This window comes from Astyanax mexicanus, unplaced genomic scaffold (assembly GCF_023375975.1).
Source record: "Astyanax mexicanus isolate ESR-SI-001 unplaced genomic scaffold, AstMex3_surface scaffold_55, whole genome shotgun sequence".
NCBI lineage: Eukaryota > Metazoa > Chordata > Actinopteri > Characiformes > Acestrorhamphidae > Astyanax > Astyanax mexicanus.
In genome coordinates, this window is record NW_026040065.1 from 142435 (window position 1) to 162500 (window position 20066).

The following is a 20066-nucleotide window of genomic DNA, read 5'->3' on the forward strand; positions in this document are numbered from 1 at the left end:
AATGTTCCTAATAGAGGCTTTAAAAACGGTTTATCACAGAACACTGACAGCATTTAATTCAGTTATAAACATCAGTGAAATTTTACTTTAAGTTTTAATTGTGTTTAGAAGGTAATTTTTTTTTCTGAAAAATTGTAAATCTGATTTATAGTGCAGTAATTATATTCCCTGAAAAGTGTGAAGTTTTACTCTTGAAAAATCATTATTTTCACCTTTATTTTTAAACGTTTTGATTAATCGGATCATTGGTGCTTCAACACGATCGCTGCTCATCTGCAGGTATTTTTTGCCCTAAAAACAGTTAATAATGGAAAGTATCTTGTTTTTTTACTGGTAACAGATCTGACGGTTTTCTGTAACTCCATTACATCACCATGTATAAAAATAATAATAACATTATCAAAGCAGGAAAATTGCCTTCAATTGCTAAGTTCACCTGATTAACTCAATTCTCCTGGCTGTGGTGACTTTTATTTTGACGTGTTGTATTCCTTTTTAGAGGTACAGATCACATTATCCCAGCCCTCGTAAATCTTACTGGTGGGTTTTAAATGTCAGACGCTTGTAGAATAAAAGCGTCAGCTGGTTTAATTTGTCTATTTATCTAATAAGATTCTGCAGCTCAGATTTTCACTTTAAATAATTTCACTTTTTATCATTCTGATATTAAACTAGAGATCAGTATTAAATATAAATGTTAAACTGTTTGTAAAACATGTTTTCGGGATGTTTTTTCTGTGACGGAACCGAGAGCTGAAATGCAGCAGGATGCTGGACTCTATCACTGCCAGGAGCAGGTCTTTATCTCGGGTCCAGAGTTGCTGACTGAGCTTTTATTCTGCCGGCTGTGAAGCTTCTTCAGAGCGTCTCTGATTTAAAGGCTGAGATGTATCTTCACTCACAGCTGGAACAATGCAGCTGCATCGGCTATTGATGATCCGCCAGCTCTGAGCATTTCTTCATATTCTGCTGCTCCTGTTGGAGACTGATGTTCTCTGGTTCTTCACCTCAAACCACTGATTAATAATCAGCCGCAGAACTACAATACTGTTCTGGCATCTTCTAAACGGAGTGCTGCCAGTGACGCATTTAAATATCTCATCCTTAGAGACTTTTAATCTATAGTTCTAATAAATTCAGATCCAGACTGGGAAGAAGCCTGAACTCATCATAACCTTCATAAAACCATGAAGAGCCTTTTGATTTGTGAAGATGGTGAATGTTGAACATGATCAGCAGTAAAGCTCTAACAGGCTGCAGGATTAAAGCGATAATTGCTATTTATTGGCTGAAAGTGTTCAGAGAAAACATTCTTCATCATTAGGCCCCCAATCCCCCCCCAATTCCCAACCCCCACCAGCCTGGACCAGAGCTGTTCAGCAGAAATCCAGATTCATCAGACCAGACTGATTTTAGTCTTTAGCTGAATCAGAATTAAAGCCTGGAATCCGGACCTTATTATTGATTATAAAAATCTGATAAAAAAACAAAGTGTCAAATAAACAATCCCTTTCTCTCTATCTCTCCCCCTCTTTCTCTCTTCCCCTCTCTCCCCCCTCCCTCTCTCTTTCTCTCTCACTCTCTCCCCCTCTCTCCCCCTCTCTCCCCCCTCTCTCTCTCTCCTCCCCCTCTCTCTCTCTCTCCCCCCCCTCTCTCCCCCCTCTCCCCCCCCTCTCTCTCTCTCTCTCGCTCCCCCTCCCTCTCTCCCTCTCTCTTTCTCACTGTATCTCCGGAGCTCCTCTGGTTTCTCTCAGTCTTCGCTGTGGGTCTGAATCGGATTCATGGATTAATTAAACAGGATTAATTCAGATTTTTATAATGAGACTCTTCACTTCCTGCTTCCTCCTCTTCCTCCTGCCGGGTGAGTTTCAGAGAGATCAGTGTTAAACAGGTTCTGATGGTTCTGATGGTGAATTGAATTAGACTGGACTTGTTGAAAGTTGAAGTAATATTCAGAAATTATTTAATTGTTCGGTTTATTACATAAATAAAATCTGTACTGTATATTATATTATATGATATTATATGATATTATATTACATTATATATTTATCTGTTTTTCTGCAGGTGGATGGGCTTCAGAGGCAGAGCACAGGCTGTTTTCTGTGATTTTCTCTAGTTATAACCAGTATATCAGACCAGTAGAGAATGTGTCTGATCCAGTGATCGTCCAGTTTGAGGTGTCCATGTCTCAGCTGGTTAAAGTGGTAAGTGTATATTTATACCTGTATACTGTAATAAAATAATAATAATAATAATAATAATAATATAAACTGCACTGTAATAGTGTGTTTATGGTCTTTAGTTATGTGAACCCCTGGATTATTAATCAGCTATCTGTTATTATGCTTATTATTATTTAATGAAATAATATAAATACTGTAAAGATTTAAATGGACAGATCATCAGGCTGCTTACTTTCTAAAGCTGTGGTGTGTGTGTGTGTGTAGTTTTATAAAGTCATGGGAATAAAAGGAGAGCCAATAAAAAACCCTTCCTGCATAAATAAATAAATATTAGAGCGAGATTAAAGAACTCTGTTCCAGAGGTTCCAGATGTTCTGCTCATGTTCTGTGATCATCCTCTGATCTTATTTTCTTTATTGTATCGGATGGTGTCTTTTATCGTCAGCTGTGAGCGGAGCTACATGTACCTGTAGGTCCTTTTGGATCTTTTTTACCTGTCTTGTGGTTCCTGGTGAAACTGTTGGTCAGTAGTTTAAGATGTTGATTTTAATTAAATGATTAATTTGACAGTGATCATGTCAGGGTCAGCACAATTGTATTTTATTGTATTGTAGTGGTGTGTATGTTTAGTGGTGTAGTGGAGCTGGTAGTGGTGTAGGTAGTGGTGTAGTGGAGCTGGTAGTGGTGTAGGTAATGGTGTAGTGGAGCTGGTAGTGGTGTAGGTAGTGGTGTAGTGGAGCTGGTAGTGGTGTAGGTAGTGGTGTAGTGGAGCTGGTAGTGGTGTAGGTAGTGGTGTAGTGGAGCTGGTAGTGGTGTAGGTAATGGTGTAGTGGAGCTGGTAGTGGTGTAGGTAGTGGTGTAGTGGAGCTGGCAGTGGTGTAGGTAGTGGTGTAGTGGAGCTGGTAGTGGTGTAGGTAGTGATGTAGTGGTGGAGTAGTGGTGGTGTATATGTTTAGTGAAGCTTCCTGAACCTGAAGAGTGTACCAGTCCTGTTTTCTATCCGGTCAGGAGGAAACTCATAATAAAATTGCATTAATTAGTAATTAGTAAATGAACAGTATTAATTTTGTACTGGTTGAAAATGTTTAGCAGATCACTGATTTTCACCACGGCGCTCTGTAGCTAATCTGTAGCTAATCTGTAAGCAAGCTGAAGAAACACATTGCCGGAATCGCCCGGGGGTCCGGGGGGGTCGAGTGCGGAGCTCCAAGCCTTTAGGCGGAGGACTCAGGTGGTCACGGCGTTCCTCCATCTGTGATTGGTGGAGATAGATGCTTTATGACAGATCGTTTCTTACGTCTCACTGAAATCTGAAATATTCATTTATAAACTCTGTTTCCTCCTGACTGACCAGCAACTTCCTGTTTGTGCAGGACGAGGTCAATCAGATCATGGAGACGAATCTGTGGCTGAGACACGTAAGTCTGTCCCTCCTTCCCCATCAGGAGATCACATGATTTCTTCAGCATATATTCATTTTAGCATCAATCCATTTAATCAGCTGATTATTATAATAGAAAATGTATTAAAGATCATATATTACAACCTGTAGATCTATAATAATTACAGACTGTATCTGTTTCTCTTTATTATTATTCTCCTTTCACCCTGTGAGTGGGGTCCTGTAGGCAGGGTCCTGTGAGTGGGGTCCTGTAGGCAGGGTCCTGTGAGTGGGGTCCTGTAGGCAGGGTCCTGTCGGTCCTCGTTGTTTTTTTTTCGTTAGTTTTAACTCATCATTTCTCGCAGTGTATCTGTTTTTATTCCTTTATGGGATTCTGGAGAACTGAAACCTGGTCTGATGGAATTAAAACTCGTAAATTTTGTGAAATTGGCAGAATCATTCAGATTAAATAAAGGACAGGAAATGATCCAGCGCTCGTTCTGAATAAATGAGGCTAAATCTTTTCAGATTGCTGGTTTGTTTTGAAATTGTCCTTGATCAAATTAATGTCAGTTAACAGGGTGTAAAATTAGTTTTTAAGGCCGGGGGGCTATATAACTTTTTTGTAGTCTCCTATACTCCTGTAGTGGTAAGTAAAATAAAACTAAATTTATTGTCATGACAAAATAAAAAAGAAGAACGAGTGGGAGGAGTCAGAGAGCATCTAGATAAAAGGAGTTATGTTAATTACCTGACATCATCAGTGACTCATCACGTCCAGAACACTTTAATCTGAGAGTTGATCGGACTCACTGCTGTCTGTCTGTCCTGCTTCTGTTATCTGTCCCTCGGCAAGGACACCACCTGCCTGTCTGTCTGTCTGTCTGTCTGCAGGAGGATGGAGAGGTTAGAGACTAAAGAATAACCTGCTGCTTCTTAATGTAAAGAATAAAAAATGTCTGTAATTAATTAGCGTATCATGTTTACTATGGTATCTACTTTGCCAGGGTTTAGACTGGATACCCCTGTTTAGGAACAAAAAATGGAATTTTATAAATCATTATGATTGGAGTTTAATGTGATTCTATTTTTCACAGATATGGAACGATTATAAACTCCGGTGGGATCCTAAAGATTTTGGAGGAGTAGAATTTATCCGTGTTCCTTCTAACAGGATCTGGAAGCCGGACATCGTTCTGTACAATAAGTAAGTCTTTTGTTTACAGTATAGTAAAGTAATCACTGTATAACATCAGAAAACTAAGAGAGCTGGATTTAGATTTTCCAACATCTGCTGGTTAAATCTGAAGGAATGTAAAGTTTAAAAGCAGCTTTTTGTTAATAACCTGTTCTGTTTCTCAGTGCGGTGGGAGACTTCCAAGTAGACGATAAAACCAAAGCTCTTCTTCGCTACAATGGAGACGTAACGTGGATTCCTCCAGCCATCTTCAAAAGCTCCTGCAAGATCGACGTCACATACTTTCCTTTTGATTATCAGAACTGCACCATGAAATTTGGGTCGTGGACCTACGACAAGGCCAAGATTGATCTGGTTCTGATCGGTTCCACAATTAACCTGAAGGATTTCTGGGAGAGCGGCGAGTGGATGATAATTGACGCTCCGGGCTACAAGCATGACATCAAATATAATTGTTGTGAGGAAATTTACACCGACATCACCTACTCCCTCTACATCCGCCGCCTGCCGCTCTTCTACACCATCAACATGATCATTCCCTGTCTGCTCATCTCCTTCCTGACGGTTCTGGTCTTTTATCTTCCATCAGACTGCGGTGAGAAAGTGACTCTGTGTATTTCTGTCCTTCTGTCTTTAACCGTGTTTCTTCTCGTCATCACCGAAACCATCCCGTCCACTTCTCTGGTCATTCCGCTGATCGGCGAGTACCTGTTGTTCACTATGATTTTTGTTACTCTCTCCATCGTCATCACCGTCTTCGTCCTCAATGTTCATTACCGCACCCCAAAGACCCACACCATGCCCTGCTGGGTTCGCCGGGTGTTCCTGGGTCTTCTTCCCAGAGTGATGTTCATGACCCGACCCGACAGAGACCCAGAGAGACCTCAGGTCTCGGGATCTTCCGCTCGATCCTGCACCCTCCATAACTCCTCCTCCTTTCCTCAACACCTGACCAAACCGCAGAGCCTGCCCCCCCGCACCCACCTGCTCCTCAGCACGGAGCTCAGCACGCTGAGCGAGGCGGTGAAATCCGGCTCCGGGTTCCTGTGCAGAGAGGGACGCTGTAACTGCTGTTTGCGGCAACAGCCCGGTAAAATCCCCCTGGACAGCGGCGTCGGCGCGCTGGGCCCCGCCGGAGGAAGTCTGGGGCCGGTCAGTGGGGGTCTGGTGGGAAACGGGGGAGGAAGCAGCCCCTGCTCCAGCTCGGAGTCTCTGGATGGAGGACTTTTAGCTTTCTCAGCTCTTTCTCCTGAGGTTCGAGAGGCGATCGAAAGCGTGAAATACATCGCTGAGAATATGAGGCTTCAGAACGAAGCCAAAGAGGTACAATATAGATAAATACATATTTTTATATTTATATTTTTTATATAGCTACTGTCCTATTCACACCCACAAAACCTTTCCTGTTCTAATTCAGTTTTTCTGTTTAAGGTCCAAGACGACTGGAAATATGTTGCCATGGTGATTGACAGGATTTTTCTGTGGGTATTTATACTGGTGTGTATACTGGGAACAGCCGGACTCTTCCTACAGCCACTGCTCTTGGGGGAGGACATGTGACTGGACCACCTAACCCAAACCAACTTAACCAAACAATAACCAACCAAATCAAACCAAATCCAACTCAACCCAACCTCAATTCAACCAAACTCAAGCAAACCCAACCCAACCCAACTGAGCCAAACCCAACTCAACCCAACCCCAATCCAACCCAACCCCAACCCAACTGAACCAAACTGAACTGAACCCAACCCCAATCCAACCTAACCCCAACCAAAGCAACACCAACTCAATCCAACCCCAACCAAACCAAACCAACCCAACTGAACCAAACTAAACCAAACCCAATCCAATTAAAACCAACCAAACCAAACCAAATCCAACCCAACCCCAATTCAACCAAACTGAACCAAACCAAACCCAACCCAACTGAGCCAAACCCAACCCAATCCAACTCAACCTCAACCCAACCCCAATCCAACCCAACCCCAACCCAACTGAACCAAACTAAACTAAACCCAATCCAACCCAACCCCAATCCAACCAAACCCCCACCAAACTGAACCAAACAGAATTAAACCCAACCCCAACCCAACTAAACTAAATCCAACCCCAACCCAACTAAACTAAACTAAACCCAACCCAACCCAACCCATCTGAACTAAACTGAACTGATCTGATCTGAACTGATCTGATCTGATCTGAACTGATCTGATCTGAACTGATCTGATCTGAACTGATCTGAACTGAACTGAACTGAACTGATCTGAACTGATCTGAACTGATCTGAACTAAACTGAACTGATCTGATCTGATCTGAACTGATCTGATCTGAACTGATCTGATCTGAACTGATCTGATCTGAACTGATCTGATCTGAACTGATCTGATCTGATCTGAACTGATCTGAACTGATCTGATCTGAACTGATCTGATCTGAACTGATCTGATCTGATCTGAACTGATCTGATCTGATCTGATCTGAACTGATCTGATCTGATCTGAACTGATCTGATCTGAACTGATCTGATCTGATCTGAACTGATCTGAACTGATCTGATCTGATCTGATCTGAACTGATCTGATCTGAACTGATCTGATCTGAACTGATCTGATCTGATCTGATCTGAACTGATCTGAACTGATCTGATCTGAACTGAACTGTAGGTGCCTGGAGAAAGTTAAATGTTTTTTTTACAGACTTTTAATGTTTCTGATTCTGACGATACATGACTGTATATAAACTCAAATAAAACATATGATTTGCAGTTTCTTACAACTAAATTTTTTTAAATCACTCGTCAGGCATGATTGGTCATCATGATCATTATTTATTTGATTTATTTACTGAAACAGTCCATTCACTTCACTCTAAAGTGTAAATTTAGTGAACAGCTCCACCCAGTGGGCATATAAAGCACTGACCCAATCACTGAGCTGCTTATTCAGTATTCAGTATTTGATATTCAGTATTCAGTAAGTTAGAGAGACTTTATTGGGAGGCATTTAATTTATTCAGATTTTTATTTTTCCATACCATTTGAACACAACTAAAGAACATTTGCTGTTCTTCATATTAACTCACATTAACTCACATTAACTCACATTAACTCACATTAAGTCACATTAACTCACATTAACTCACATTAAGTCAACCAAATGTTTGTGGACATGACTTCTGGACCCTTATTGTTGACACAGATGTGTAAAGACCCTGCAGAGCAGAACTGCAGGAGATTCAGACTCTCTGGAGCAGATAAATAAACCTGAAGTCTATGGATTAGAGGAATATAAACCCTCAGTTTATATAATAGTAATATAAATCATCGTTCTGGACAGTTACTTCAACAAAAGCAGGATCAACTTTTTAATTATCCTTGTTTTTCTGAAGAAACATGTCTTTCCTGAAACTACCTGAAGTTACACAGTTTAAGATTAGATTGTATTTGTGTTTTTTGGACTAAATACTAAAATTATTAATAATTAAAACTTTATTTAAACCCCTAACAAAGAGAAACTCAACTCTAAAGAGACTCTCACTGAAGCTGACTGTGGTCACACTGTTGTAAGCAGGGTTCATGTTCTACTGGTGGAAAATAGGTTTTTATTTTTATGAGAAGCTAAACTGGAGCCGCGAGTCTCTGCTGTGGGAAACCAAACTGCACCAAAATAAAAACGCTCAGCCTGTGGTTAAACTGAAGACTCAGAAACAAGAGCAGCTGCTGAATAAACTAAATAACAGACAAATTATCAGTGATTAAAAACATCAAACCAAACTTAAAAAAAACAGTAGCAGTGAAGCTAATAGAAGTAATGCAGATTTCATAGTGTTGTTTTTTAATAGAACAGACATAATTCAAACATCACGCTATAAAAATACAGTATATCAATTCTATTTTTCTTTAAACTATGAATATTTTTCACAACTTTACAGGAGAAAAAAAATGTATTTCAATTTAAGTCAATGTAAAGATTTGATTAAATTAAATTAATTAATTAAATTAAAGTCATTGTGGAGCATTTCTATTGGTCCAGTCACAATGAAATGTTGATGAAATGTGAAAGACAAATGCTACATCCAAATTATGTTAAACAGGAAAATTAAATTATACATATTTTTGTCAGTTTTAGCAGATCTACCAAACACAGCTTAAAAATCAGCATCTCATCCAGAACAGACCAAACAAAACTGAAATAAATCACCTTAATTAACATAAACCATTTAACTGATTGATTTAAATATAAGAAACTTTAATGCATGTAAAGTGTGATAAAACTCAACAGAATATCTTGTGCACTTTTATTTTTAGAGTAACTATCTGGTGAAAGTGACTCTAGACCCAAACGGTCTACAGGCCAGAATTAGATTGTGGCTAATATGCTAACGCTCTAGCGAGTAGCGCTGTTCTCAGAACAGTAAAGACTCTGAACCTGAACAGCTACGATGTTTATCTTCATCTTTACCTTAAGTAAGTGCCATATATTGTCCATTAATAATAATAATAATAATAATAACAATAATAATGATGATGATGATGATAATAATAATAATAATAAGGGTATTTTTGTGTAACAGTGATCTCCATGCCTCAGGCTGAAGGTAAGAATTAATCAGTATAGTAATTTTATTTACAGTCTGATTTTATATCTGATGATTTTCTTTGTTTTTTCCAGCTGATTTTTATTCAGCTAAGATTTATGGAAACAGCAGTTTTAAAGCAGGAGGGAAGCTGGTGGTGAAGTGCAGCACGTTCGGTAAACAGACACTCGGGGAAGTCTTCGTTTATCTCTGTAAGAATGGAAGAGTTTTACAGAAGAGTAAAACTCAGCAGGATTTTACATTTATTATAGAAAATATAACTAAAAACTTCACAGGAAATTACAGCTGTGTCTACTCAACACGAGAGTACGATCTGAACGCCGTCAGCAGACCAGGCTCCGAACTCCTCTTCATTACGGTGAACGGTAAGATCTTTATCTTTTATAAAAGATTTTTTATTTACAGATTTACCAGTTTATAATAAAACACTGTATAAAAGTGATGCAGGATAAAAAAACACAGGTCTGATTTCTGTGTTTGATTTTCGGTGTTGATTCTGATTCTCTGTTCACATTTCTGTAAATCTACTTTACATTAGTTGTAAAAAGTGTGATTTAAAAAATAATTAATTTGATTTCTCTGAAAATTTCAGAACACTGTAGCTTAAGATCAGCTTTCATTTTTACTTTATCAACAACTGATCAGCTTATCTTATTAATAGATGATACTGGATTGTTTCTTGTTTATTTATGTTTATACTGATGCTAACGTTCTTTAAATAATGTGATAAAAGAACATCATTTGATTTTATACAGAATATTGTTTTTAAGTTTCTGTTCACTGCTTTTTATAACTAAAGTTTTATTTGAAGATCTTTAAGATAACTTTAACACTCAATAACTTTACAGTATATATTCTGAAAACAAATTTGAAAGAATAGTTTTAGAATTTTAACTCACTTTTATTTTGTAATTTGAAGCTTTTAAGGTTTAGAACATGATTTTATATTCTGTCATTATTATATTATTAAACTATTATACTTTTAAAGTAACAGGTTACTTCAGCTGTTTATGGAAAGTTGTTTTTAATAAAGTCATTGTCATTTGAAGTGATTTGATTTGGATTAAAAAAATCCACTTTCTTTCCTGAACAGAATCTTTTGTTCCTGCATATTTAACAGTTCTGGAGGACGGAGTGAAGGAAGGTTCTGATGCCGAGTTTAAATGTTCTTCTTTAATCCGGCCCTACACGGATTCTGACAGCAGGATTTACGCTTATCTGTGTAAAAACAGAACCGTGATTCAGGTGAACGTCTGGAACACAGAGAAGAACGAGACGATCTTCATCCTAAAAAACGTCAAAAGAGCAGATTCTGGAAAATATCTCTGTGTTCTGATGGCCGATATTCAGCCTCTTCCTAATCTGATAATAAATGGAATTAATGAAGCGGAAATTTGGGTTATGGGTAAGAGCTGATTAATTATTCAGGAGTTTACACTGAGCTCTGAATATTTAATTTAATTTAAATATTATATCAATCTTCAGTCCTAAACATGTAATTATTGTATGGAATTTTGCATTAAAGTAATTTCTGTTTTATTGTTTTATAGAAAACGCAGAAAGTGAAAATCTCACAGCAGTGATTGTGGTTGGCTGTTGTATTGTTTTCTTACTGTTTTTGTCTTTGGGACTTTGGGGAATAATTCAAGGTAAAAATCAGATTCTATTTAATTCAACAGCATCTAGTTATTCTGAGATAATGAGTTAATAAATAACTTCTGATTTTTTTTTTTTCAGGAGGTTGTTTCACATGCAGTGAAGGGTAAGTTTACTCCATTTGTTTTTTTTACCAAAAGCTAAACTAAACAAGTAAGTTTTCAGTCTAGACTTAAAGATTGAGACTGTGTCTGAGTCCCGAACATATTCGGGGAGATTATTCCAGAGTTGAGGCGCTTTATAAGAGAAAGCTCTTCCTCCTGCAGAGCTCCTCTGAATTTTAGGAACTACTAATAAACCAGCACCCTGAGATCTAAGTAATCGCGGTGGTTCATAACAGGAGATGAGGTCTTGTAAATACTCAGGAGCGAGTCCGTGTAGGGCTTTATACGTTAACAGGAGAATTTTATAGTCTATGCGGAATTTGACTGGAAGCCAGTGCAGTGCTGATAGTACTGGACTAATATGGTCAAATTTTCTAGTTTTAGTCAATTTTCTAGTTTTAGTAATTTTTCCAGTTTTGGTAGTTTTTGTAATTTTAGTGAATGTTCTAGTTTTAGTGAATGTTCTAGTTTTAGTAAATGTTCTAGTTTTAGTAAATGTTCTATGTTTTAGTAAATGTTCTAGTTTTAGTGAATGTTCTAGTTTTAGTAAGGACCCTGGCTGCAGCATTTTAAACTAGCTTATTTAAGTTTACTTAAGTTACTGCAGGAACATCCTCACAGAAGCACATTATAATACAACAGTTCAGAATCACTGAAATACAGTCCAGTACAGAGAGCGAGCTGCACTGGGTCAGTCTGAACTGGGTGGTGGTTCTGAACTGGGTGGTGGTTCTGAACTGGGTGGTGGTTCTGAACTAGGAGGTGGTTCTGCCAGGTCCTGTTGAAGGGGAGGAGCTTGGTATTATAGTGAAGATCTCATGTAATCATGCTTTAATCTGCAGAAACTCACAGGAGATTGGTGCCATTTATTATAAATAAATTAAAAAATGACATCATGAACATTATTAAGATTAAATTGATGTAATAATCCCAAATGAATAATTATAAAACAGAAACTAAAGGTTTTAAATATTATTTTTTTATATTACTGAATTATCTTTTCAGCAGAGCCACTGAACCCACGATCACATCAGGAGGGGAAATTCTGAACCATGGTAAGATTTTTATTAAATTTGTTTATTTTGATTTATTAAAAAATTGTTTTATTTATTAATTTATTTATTAAATTATTTATGTATGGCATGTTTGATTGGCTCTAGTATAATCATTTCTAAAAAGTTCTGTAAAATGCTGTAATTGATATTGTTTATATTTCCTGCATGTTGTTTATATCTGTAATGATCAATATTCTTTTCCCTCATTATTTCTTACTTTGAGAAGAAATCTTATTGGAAAACAGGTAAGCTGTTATATTGTCATTTTATTTTACATATTATCATTTTAGTTTACATTTATACATTTATTATTATATAATTACATAATTACATGAACAAATAAATAAATGCATATAATAAAGCATGCTTAATATGTTATAATGTGCTTTTCTTTCTTTTTATGTTACTAATTTGGTTTTTTTATATGCGTATAGAACGGATGCAGAATGGGACGAGTTTTCTGATGATGATCAAAGTGGTGAGTATTTAAATGAAGCTTACTTTCTTTTAACTATACAAACATTTATTTTAGTATTAATTTAACTCTAACTGATGATTTTACACTGGCTAATTTACTGTATATAAAACTGTATAAACATGTACTTTACTGATAACTATGCTAAATAAGTCGTTACCAGTTTTATCCCAAATTATATTTGGTTAAATTGCTCTCACAGCTCGAGCTTCACAGGAGGAAATTTATCAGGTGAGCTGCTTAAAGATTAATCACTAAACTCATTTTCTGTGGAATTAAGGCCTGTTTTTAAGTAAAGTAAATTATTCAGTTTTTAATTATCATTCTGCATAACAAGTGCAGTTTATTCAACAGAGCATTTTTCTATAGTGGACTTATTCTCTTATTCGCTGACCGGTGTCACATGACCAAAGTGTGCAATAACTTTGAAACCGGTAAACCATGAAATAAATAAGATAATGTGTTTAATTCAGTAATATAAAGTATATTTAATGTACAGTTTACAGTCTGCTGTGAGGCTCTATAGAGATAATATATATATATAATATGTATATATGTATATAAATATATATATATATAGGTATTACATTTGATATAGAAATGCAGTAAAACTTTATGTCACTCATCTTTATATCTGAGTGTAAATAAATGTTTGATATATTTTAACTGTGAACTTTTCCTTCACAGGTTTGCGAAGACCTTTAGAAATACATACAGGAAGTGCTATTTATGCTTCAGTTAAGAAGAAAATTCCAGAACAGAGCTTGTGATTTTTTTATACTTTTTCATTACTAGAAATGTAAAAAAAATTCATGTTAATATTTACTCCATAAATCTGTTTAGTTCAGTTATTCCACAAACAATACTGATAACCCTACAAAACATGTAAAAAAGTGGAGTTTGAAACTGTTTGGTTAATTCAGGATAATCAGAGGTTAATTAATTAATTTTTTTATTGTATAAATCTGTAATTTCCTCATTATTTGTCTTGTTATGACAGAATTGCCCCCAGCAGAATTCCACTAAACTCAATCCTCCAGTTTCACACCGGAAAGATGGAATAATCCCACCATCACTTCTATTCTAATTAAAACATTAATCGTTTATTTCTGTTTTAATTAAATATGATACACATGTTGTTAATACATAATGAAATATGGTTTCAGTTTTAGTAAAATTTAGAATGTTTGTTAGAATATTAACTATTTTCATATGTTTAAAATCTTTAAATGTTTAACGTAGTTTTATATCAAATTAAATAATTTGTTGAAAACATATTTTGATGTTTTTTGGTATTTTTGTTGGGATGCTGCACTAAAACAAATGAGAGAAAACTATTAAAAACTGACCAAATAAAAAAACGTAACATTTAAACACCATCGTTCACATCAATATTAACATTATTAATTATGTGATCAGTAATTAGTAAGAAGTTCTGAAGGAGATATTTAAATCTCAGTAATTAATGTGGAGTTAGGAGTGAATTACTATAATCATTATTTTAGTAGTATCTATTGAGTAATTACTCAGTACTGCCTGGTAATTAATATGAGTGATTTAGGTGTAAATGCAGTAAGAGTAATTAGTTACTGCTTAGTTACTTATGAACTATGGAAGAGTATAATAAAGGGTTAAATATGTTAAAAGCTACAGAAGTGGAACCTTTAGATATTCTGGGTTCTGAACTCTGTGCTGAAAATAAATACTGACTGAGTTTCAGTTTCAGAATAAAATAAAGAGCGAACAGAGAAATGGAGCAGGACTGAGGTCTAACCACAACCCGGCCAAAATATCATAAACAGCTACGCTCAGAGACGTTTACTCTGAATTTACACACTAAACCTGCAAAGTACAAAGTATTTCAGTTTCAGCAGTAAAATGATAAAACAGTTAAACTGAATGAAATAACGGGTTTAAACCTAAATCCTATAAACTTAAACTACTCTATTACATGTTTGGTACCACTTTAAAATAAGACTACCTTTATAAAGGGTTTATAAATGGTTTACAATTAGTTTATTAATGGTTACTAATTAGGTTGTAAATGCCTTAAAATTTTCATTAATAATCAGTAGTGAACTCACAGCCATCTATACTGTTGCCCTTTCTAATTATGTGTTATAACTGATTATTAATGATTTTTAATTAGTAACCATTAATAAACTAATTGTAAACCATTTATAAACCCTTTATAAAGGTAGTCTTATTTTAAAGTGGTACTAAAGGTTTTTATCAATTAAATACTAGTTATTTTTAGGTTTTAGTTTTTTTATGCAGCTTAATCTGATTTCTGTAAAGCTAAATGAAAAATCACTATTAAAAAATAGCTTTTATTTCCTTTGATTATTTTTACTGTATCAAAATAAACAGCTGTAAACAACTTTCCTGAGTAAATAAAACAATACTTTTTTCTCATCAGATAATTATAATCTACTTTATTTAATGTATTTCTTACCAATAAATGCAAAAACACTTTACTGATCTGTTGATCAAATAGCGTTTCCTTCAGCTTGTTGTTTTGTTGATTTTTTTTACACACCTGCAGTTAATATTGTATTCTCTTTATTCTCTTTATTCATTTTTTCATAAATAAATAAAATATCACTAAAAACAGAAGTGTTGAATTTATTAATGTATGATTAATTCTTTTGAAACTTTAAATCACAACGACAATCAGTCAAATGGATTAAGGCTCTGTTCTCTAAGGTACATCTTTATTTTTTATTGAGTGTTTGATTCTCTGTGATGTAGAATTTTAAGAGTGTGACACTCTTTTATCACCACAAGATTATAATATAAGTGTTTCTAGCAGAATAATAATTTTAATAATTTATTAAAGGAATGAAGGTCTAAAACATTTATTAAAAACAGGAATTATGAAAATAAGTAAATTAATGTTTTAAGACTTTGATTTATTTTAAGTAGGGCTGTAAAATTTACACATTAATTTTGATGAACTAATCATAGACAAATAATATGTAAAATAATTAACGTTAATTAAATTGCCTTCCTTAGTGCCCTTTCAGCTGGAGCTACAGATCTGATCTCAGTAACCAAACTCTTAATTTCATGCTCAGTAATGTGACACACAGCAGCTGTGATTGACTCGCACAGACTGCACCGTCGGAGAGCCAAATTGGGAGAAAATGGGAAAAAAATCAGAAATAAATTTGAAAAACAAAAGAATGTAGACGGCCGGGTTGTCTCGGTAACTGGTTGAGAGAGACATAAGGAGTGAGCTGATTGGTTCACTTGTGGTAAATAAAGCAAAATTCAGAAACTATTGCTTGTTTGACTTTTAGTTTATTTGACAATTTTTCGATTCCTATGGTCAATAAAATTAACAATAATAAAATTACAATAAGTTGTCTGATTTTGTTTTGGCACAGGCAGTCATAATTTTGGTCTAAAGATGTCGGTATATAAAACATCTAAAATAAAGAAATGTGCAATTTTTAGTCTATGTATTTCTTCATTCATTCATTTGCTTCTAAGCCAAAGATTCAATTGTACATTTTAAAATGTCTGGTGGGAGCAGGAAGGAGACGAGGAGACGCAAGTGTGATTTATTTACAAAATAAACAAACAAACCAAAAAACTAAAGAAACAAAGAAACACTGAGCAAATAAAGACACTGAAACAAGGAGGACTATTTATACACATGGACAGGAAACGGGAAACACCTGGGACCAGAAAACAAGGGGCGGAGCTACAAACGAACAGGTGAGCACACTGAAGACAGGGGCGGAGACACAGGATACACACAGGGCATGTGCATAGGGGAAAATAAACAAACATGAGGACAGAGAGACACAGTGATGACAGAACAGCTCCTTCCTACCTGCACTCGCTCCTGAAGGCTTACGCTACCTCCCGGCCGCTGCGCTCCTCCAATGAACGTCGCCTCGCTTTACCAAACAAACATTCACACAAAGCAATCCAGACTGTTCTCATACAGAGTTCCCCAATGGTGGAACAAACTACCCTCCACTACCAGATCAGGAGAATCTCTCACTATCTTTAATAAACTCCTGAAGACAGAGCTCTTCAAAGAGCACTTACTCTCCTAACACCTCTAACTAACTACCTTCTACTACCAGATCAGGAGAATCTCTCACTATCTTTAATAAACTCCTGAAGACAGAGCTCTTCAAAGAGCTCTTACTCTCCTAACACCTCTAACTAACTACCTTCTACTACCAGATCAGGAGAATCTCTCACTATCTTTAATAAACTCCTGAAGACAGAGCTCTTCAAAGAGCACTTACTCTCCTAACACCTCTAACTAACTACCTTCTACTACCAGATCAGGAGAATCTCTCACTATCTTTAATAAACTCCTGAAGACAGAGCTCTTCAAAGAGCTCTTACTCTCCTAACACCTCTAACTAACTACCTTCTACTACCAGATCAGGAGAATCTCTCACTATCTTTAATAAACTCCTGAAGACAGAGCTCTTCAAAGAGCACTTACTCTCCTAACACCTCTAACTAACTACCTTCTACTACCAGATCAGGAGAATCTCTCACTATCTTTAATAAACTCCTGAAGACAGAGCTCTTCAAAGAGCACTTACTCTCCTAACACCTCTAACTAACTACTTCTAAACCTCATTTCCTCCTCTATTTCATTATTTTCATTTGACCTCCTTTATTTTTATGTCTAAAAATGTTTTCACCTTAAACTTTTATTATTCTATAAACATCATTATTGTAAGTTGCTTTGGACAAAAGTGTCTGCCAAATGTAATATAATGAAATGTAAAAACAGGACGAGAATGTGACACAAAAAGTGATGAATGCAACTAATTTACATATTTAATCATAGGGAATGTAGTGAATTAATTTTTTTGACTCAACAGAATTAATTTTTACTTAATATGTTTAAGATGGTCTGATTTACGAAGCCTGAATTTGTTTATTTAAATCAACAGTTTGCCTCAAAGCTTTAATGCTAGATGAACTCTCTATCTAAATTAAAAAAAAAAAATTCTAAATTTGTTTTGTGGATAAACAGATTTTTAAGTTGCTTTAACAAAGGGGTGCTTAATAATATTTAAATAACAGTTTTATTTGAAATATTTACTGTTGAAAGTATTAAGTCTATGTGAAATTTCTTCCTGTTTTGTATTTATGTAAAGACATATCATTGGCTGTGATAATATCAGTATCTCCAACAAAAGGTATTGTTCATAAAATAAATAATTATTTCACTAATGTGTAACACAGCTGATATAACAGATTGTTGCTGTTTTTGATTTTAGATATAAACATTTTTGAATGATCAGCGTAAAAGTTAAAGAAACTGTTGAGTTAAAGAGCATCATCTTGTTTCAGTGCTGAACTCGAGTAACTGCAGCTGATCTCACTTTATAAACAGCCTGAAAAACAACAACGCTAATCATCAGTGTAATTAAAATAATTAAATAATTATTATTTAAGAAACTCAGTTCATGTTCACCTGCTTTTTCCTTTACTTTTTATTTTATATTAAGATCTTTAACCAGAAATGATATAAAATCCAGTACAGTAAACAGCCGCCACACTGTTTCTTAATTACCAGAATGAAAAGAACATTTGTGTATTAATAATGTTTGCAGTGTTAAATAAGTTTCTGGGATTTAATGAACCTATAATTTTGTTTGTTTTGTATTTTTACTTTAAATAAATAAATAAATGTGATATGCAAAAGTAGTGAAACATTAAATATGTGATGTTTACTTTTTTAAATCAATTAAATACAGAAAATGAAAAAGTATTTCAGATCTAAATGTTCAAAATGAAAAGAAAGTGAAGAGAATAGAGATTGGAGCTGCTGATGGTTGTGTTTTTTTATTTATTTGTTTACAACAGGGTTTTAAAATGTAGAAAATCTTCATTATTGTCGTAAAACTCTTCATGTTTCTGAGTGATCATTCTGAAAGCACCAGGGTTGAGATCAGTTGACGGATTTAGGAGCTTTATGTTTTTTTTCTCCACACAATACAGTTTTATAGTCTACAGGTTTGATTAAGCACAGATTAAAAACAACGACCAATAAATATTTTGAAGGGAAACCAACACAAGTCTCAACACTCTGCAGAGCAGCTTCTAATCTAAAATTATAACAATCTATAATTTAATATAATTATAGATTATAGATTAAATAAACAATCTATACAATCTACAAATATTTTAACTTTACTGGAGAATTTTAAATGTTGATAAAATACATCAGAGTAAAACTGTTACTGCAATTTAATAATTGCTTATCTTTTATTAACATCATAATTTTATTAACATTATCTAAATACCGTTTGATTTTATATAATTATTTTATAATGTTTACACATAATGAAAATAGAAAATGGGAAACATTTAGACTAATTGTCTGGCTGTAAAGACAAAAAACAGGTTATTATTTTTTGTTTTCCTGTAAATATTTGAGAAATGTCTGTAAAATCGATATTGTTCATTTTTTCACCGATTCCACAAATTCCTGTAAAAAAAAATATATATGAATTATAATATATATATATATATATATATATATATATATAAATTATATCACAAAATATCATTATCAATTGTGATTACTGTGCATATTGATAATGTTCTGTTTGACTGTTTTACAGTAAAAGTAGATTAAACAGGTCTGAGCTGCAACCAGCCAATAAGAACGAAGTTAGAAAACTGTGGTTAACAAACCCAGTAGAGCCCAGCAGCAGCGTGTTTAGTGTACAGTAACACACAGGTCTGAGGTGTGTACAGTACAGGACAGTACAGGACAGTATAATACAGGACAGGACAGGACAGTATAATACAGTACAGGACAGTATAATACAGTACAGGACAGTATAATACAGTACAGGCTATTAGAGGACAGGACAGGACAGTATAATACAGTACAGGACAGTATAATACAGTACAGGCTATTAGAGGACAGGACAGGACAGTATAATACAGGACAGGACAGGATCAGAGATGGTGTTGTTCTGCTTTATGATAGGTAAGTAACATTTTGCATTTCAACTGTAAATATAAAAGGTATGTGTATGTATATAACTAAAAGTGTATAGTGGAAATAGCAGTAATATATCAGTTTAAATATAAATTAAAAGAGTTTATTTGTGATTCTTTGTCTTTTATGTTTTTTTTGTGAAGACATTTTAATAATAACGGCAAAACCAGTCTCTTCAACAAAAGGTATTTTATTTATTTTTTACTTTTAAACATAAAATTTTATAAAGTAATTCTTAACTAATATCTTTTTATCTATCTATTTTCTGATTATTAGATGTTTATATTCAGCCAGCAGAGATTTTTGTAAACGCTGAGGCAAAAGCTGGAGACGATGTCCGTCTGAAATGTAACCCCAACTTACCTCAGGACGTATCGGATCCGATCCACATGTTTCTGTGTAAAGATGGAG

At 34.9% G+C, this 20066-nt stretch overlaps 2 protein-coding genes across 4 annotated transcripts; both read left to right on the top strand.

Moving 5' to 3' along the window:
• The first annotated feature begins 1749 nt into the window (after positions 1-1749).
• Positions 1750-7533, top strand: chrna3 (cholinergic receptor, nicotinic, alpha 3). The gene is made up of 6 exons (XM_007241734.4): positions 1750-1861; positions 2068-2207; positions 3560-3604; positions 4665-4774; positions 4930-6088; positions 6197-7533. Exons 1-6 carry the CDS (start codon positions 1819-1821, stop codon positions 6323-6325), a joined length of 1626 nt encoding a protein of 541 aa, XP_007241796.4. The 5' UTR covers positions 1750-1818; the 3' UTR covers positions 6326-7533.
• Positions 7534-7622: 89 nt separating this feature from the next.
• On the top strand, positions 7623-14589 carry LOC111197487 (uncharacterized). Of its 3 annotated transcripts, none has more exons than XM_049474109.1 (10): positions 7623-9365; positions 9440-9730; positions 10459-10770; positions 10916-11014; positions 11103-11127; positions 12131-12180; positions 12407-12425; positions 12615-12658; positions 12858-12886; positions 13656-14589. In XM_049474109.1, the coding sequence occupies exons 1-10, from the start codon at positions 9350-9352 to the stop codon at positions 13740-13742; spliced, it is 972 nt and encodes a 323-aa protein (XP_049330066.1). In that variant the 5' UTR covers positions 7623-9349; the 3' UTR covers positions 13743-14589. The 3 variants fall into 3 exon arrangements, with proteins under 3 accessions (XP_049330066.1, XP_049330068.1, XP_049330067.1); XM_049474111.1 differs by having other exon boundaries at positions 13343-13748; XM_049474110.1 differs by lacking the exon at positions 12858-12886 and having other exon boundaries at positions 13343-13748.
• The last annotated feature ends 5477 nt before the right edge of the window (positions 14590-20066 follow it).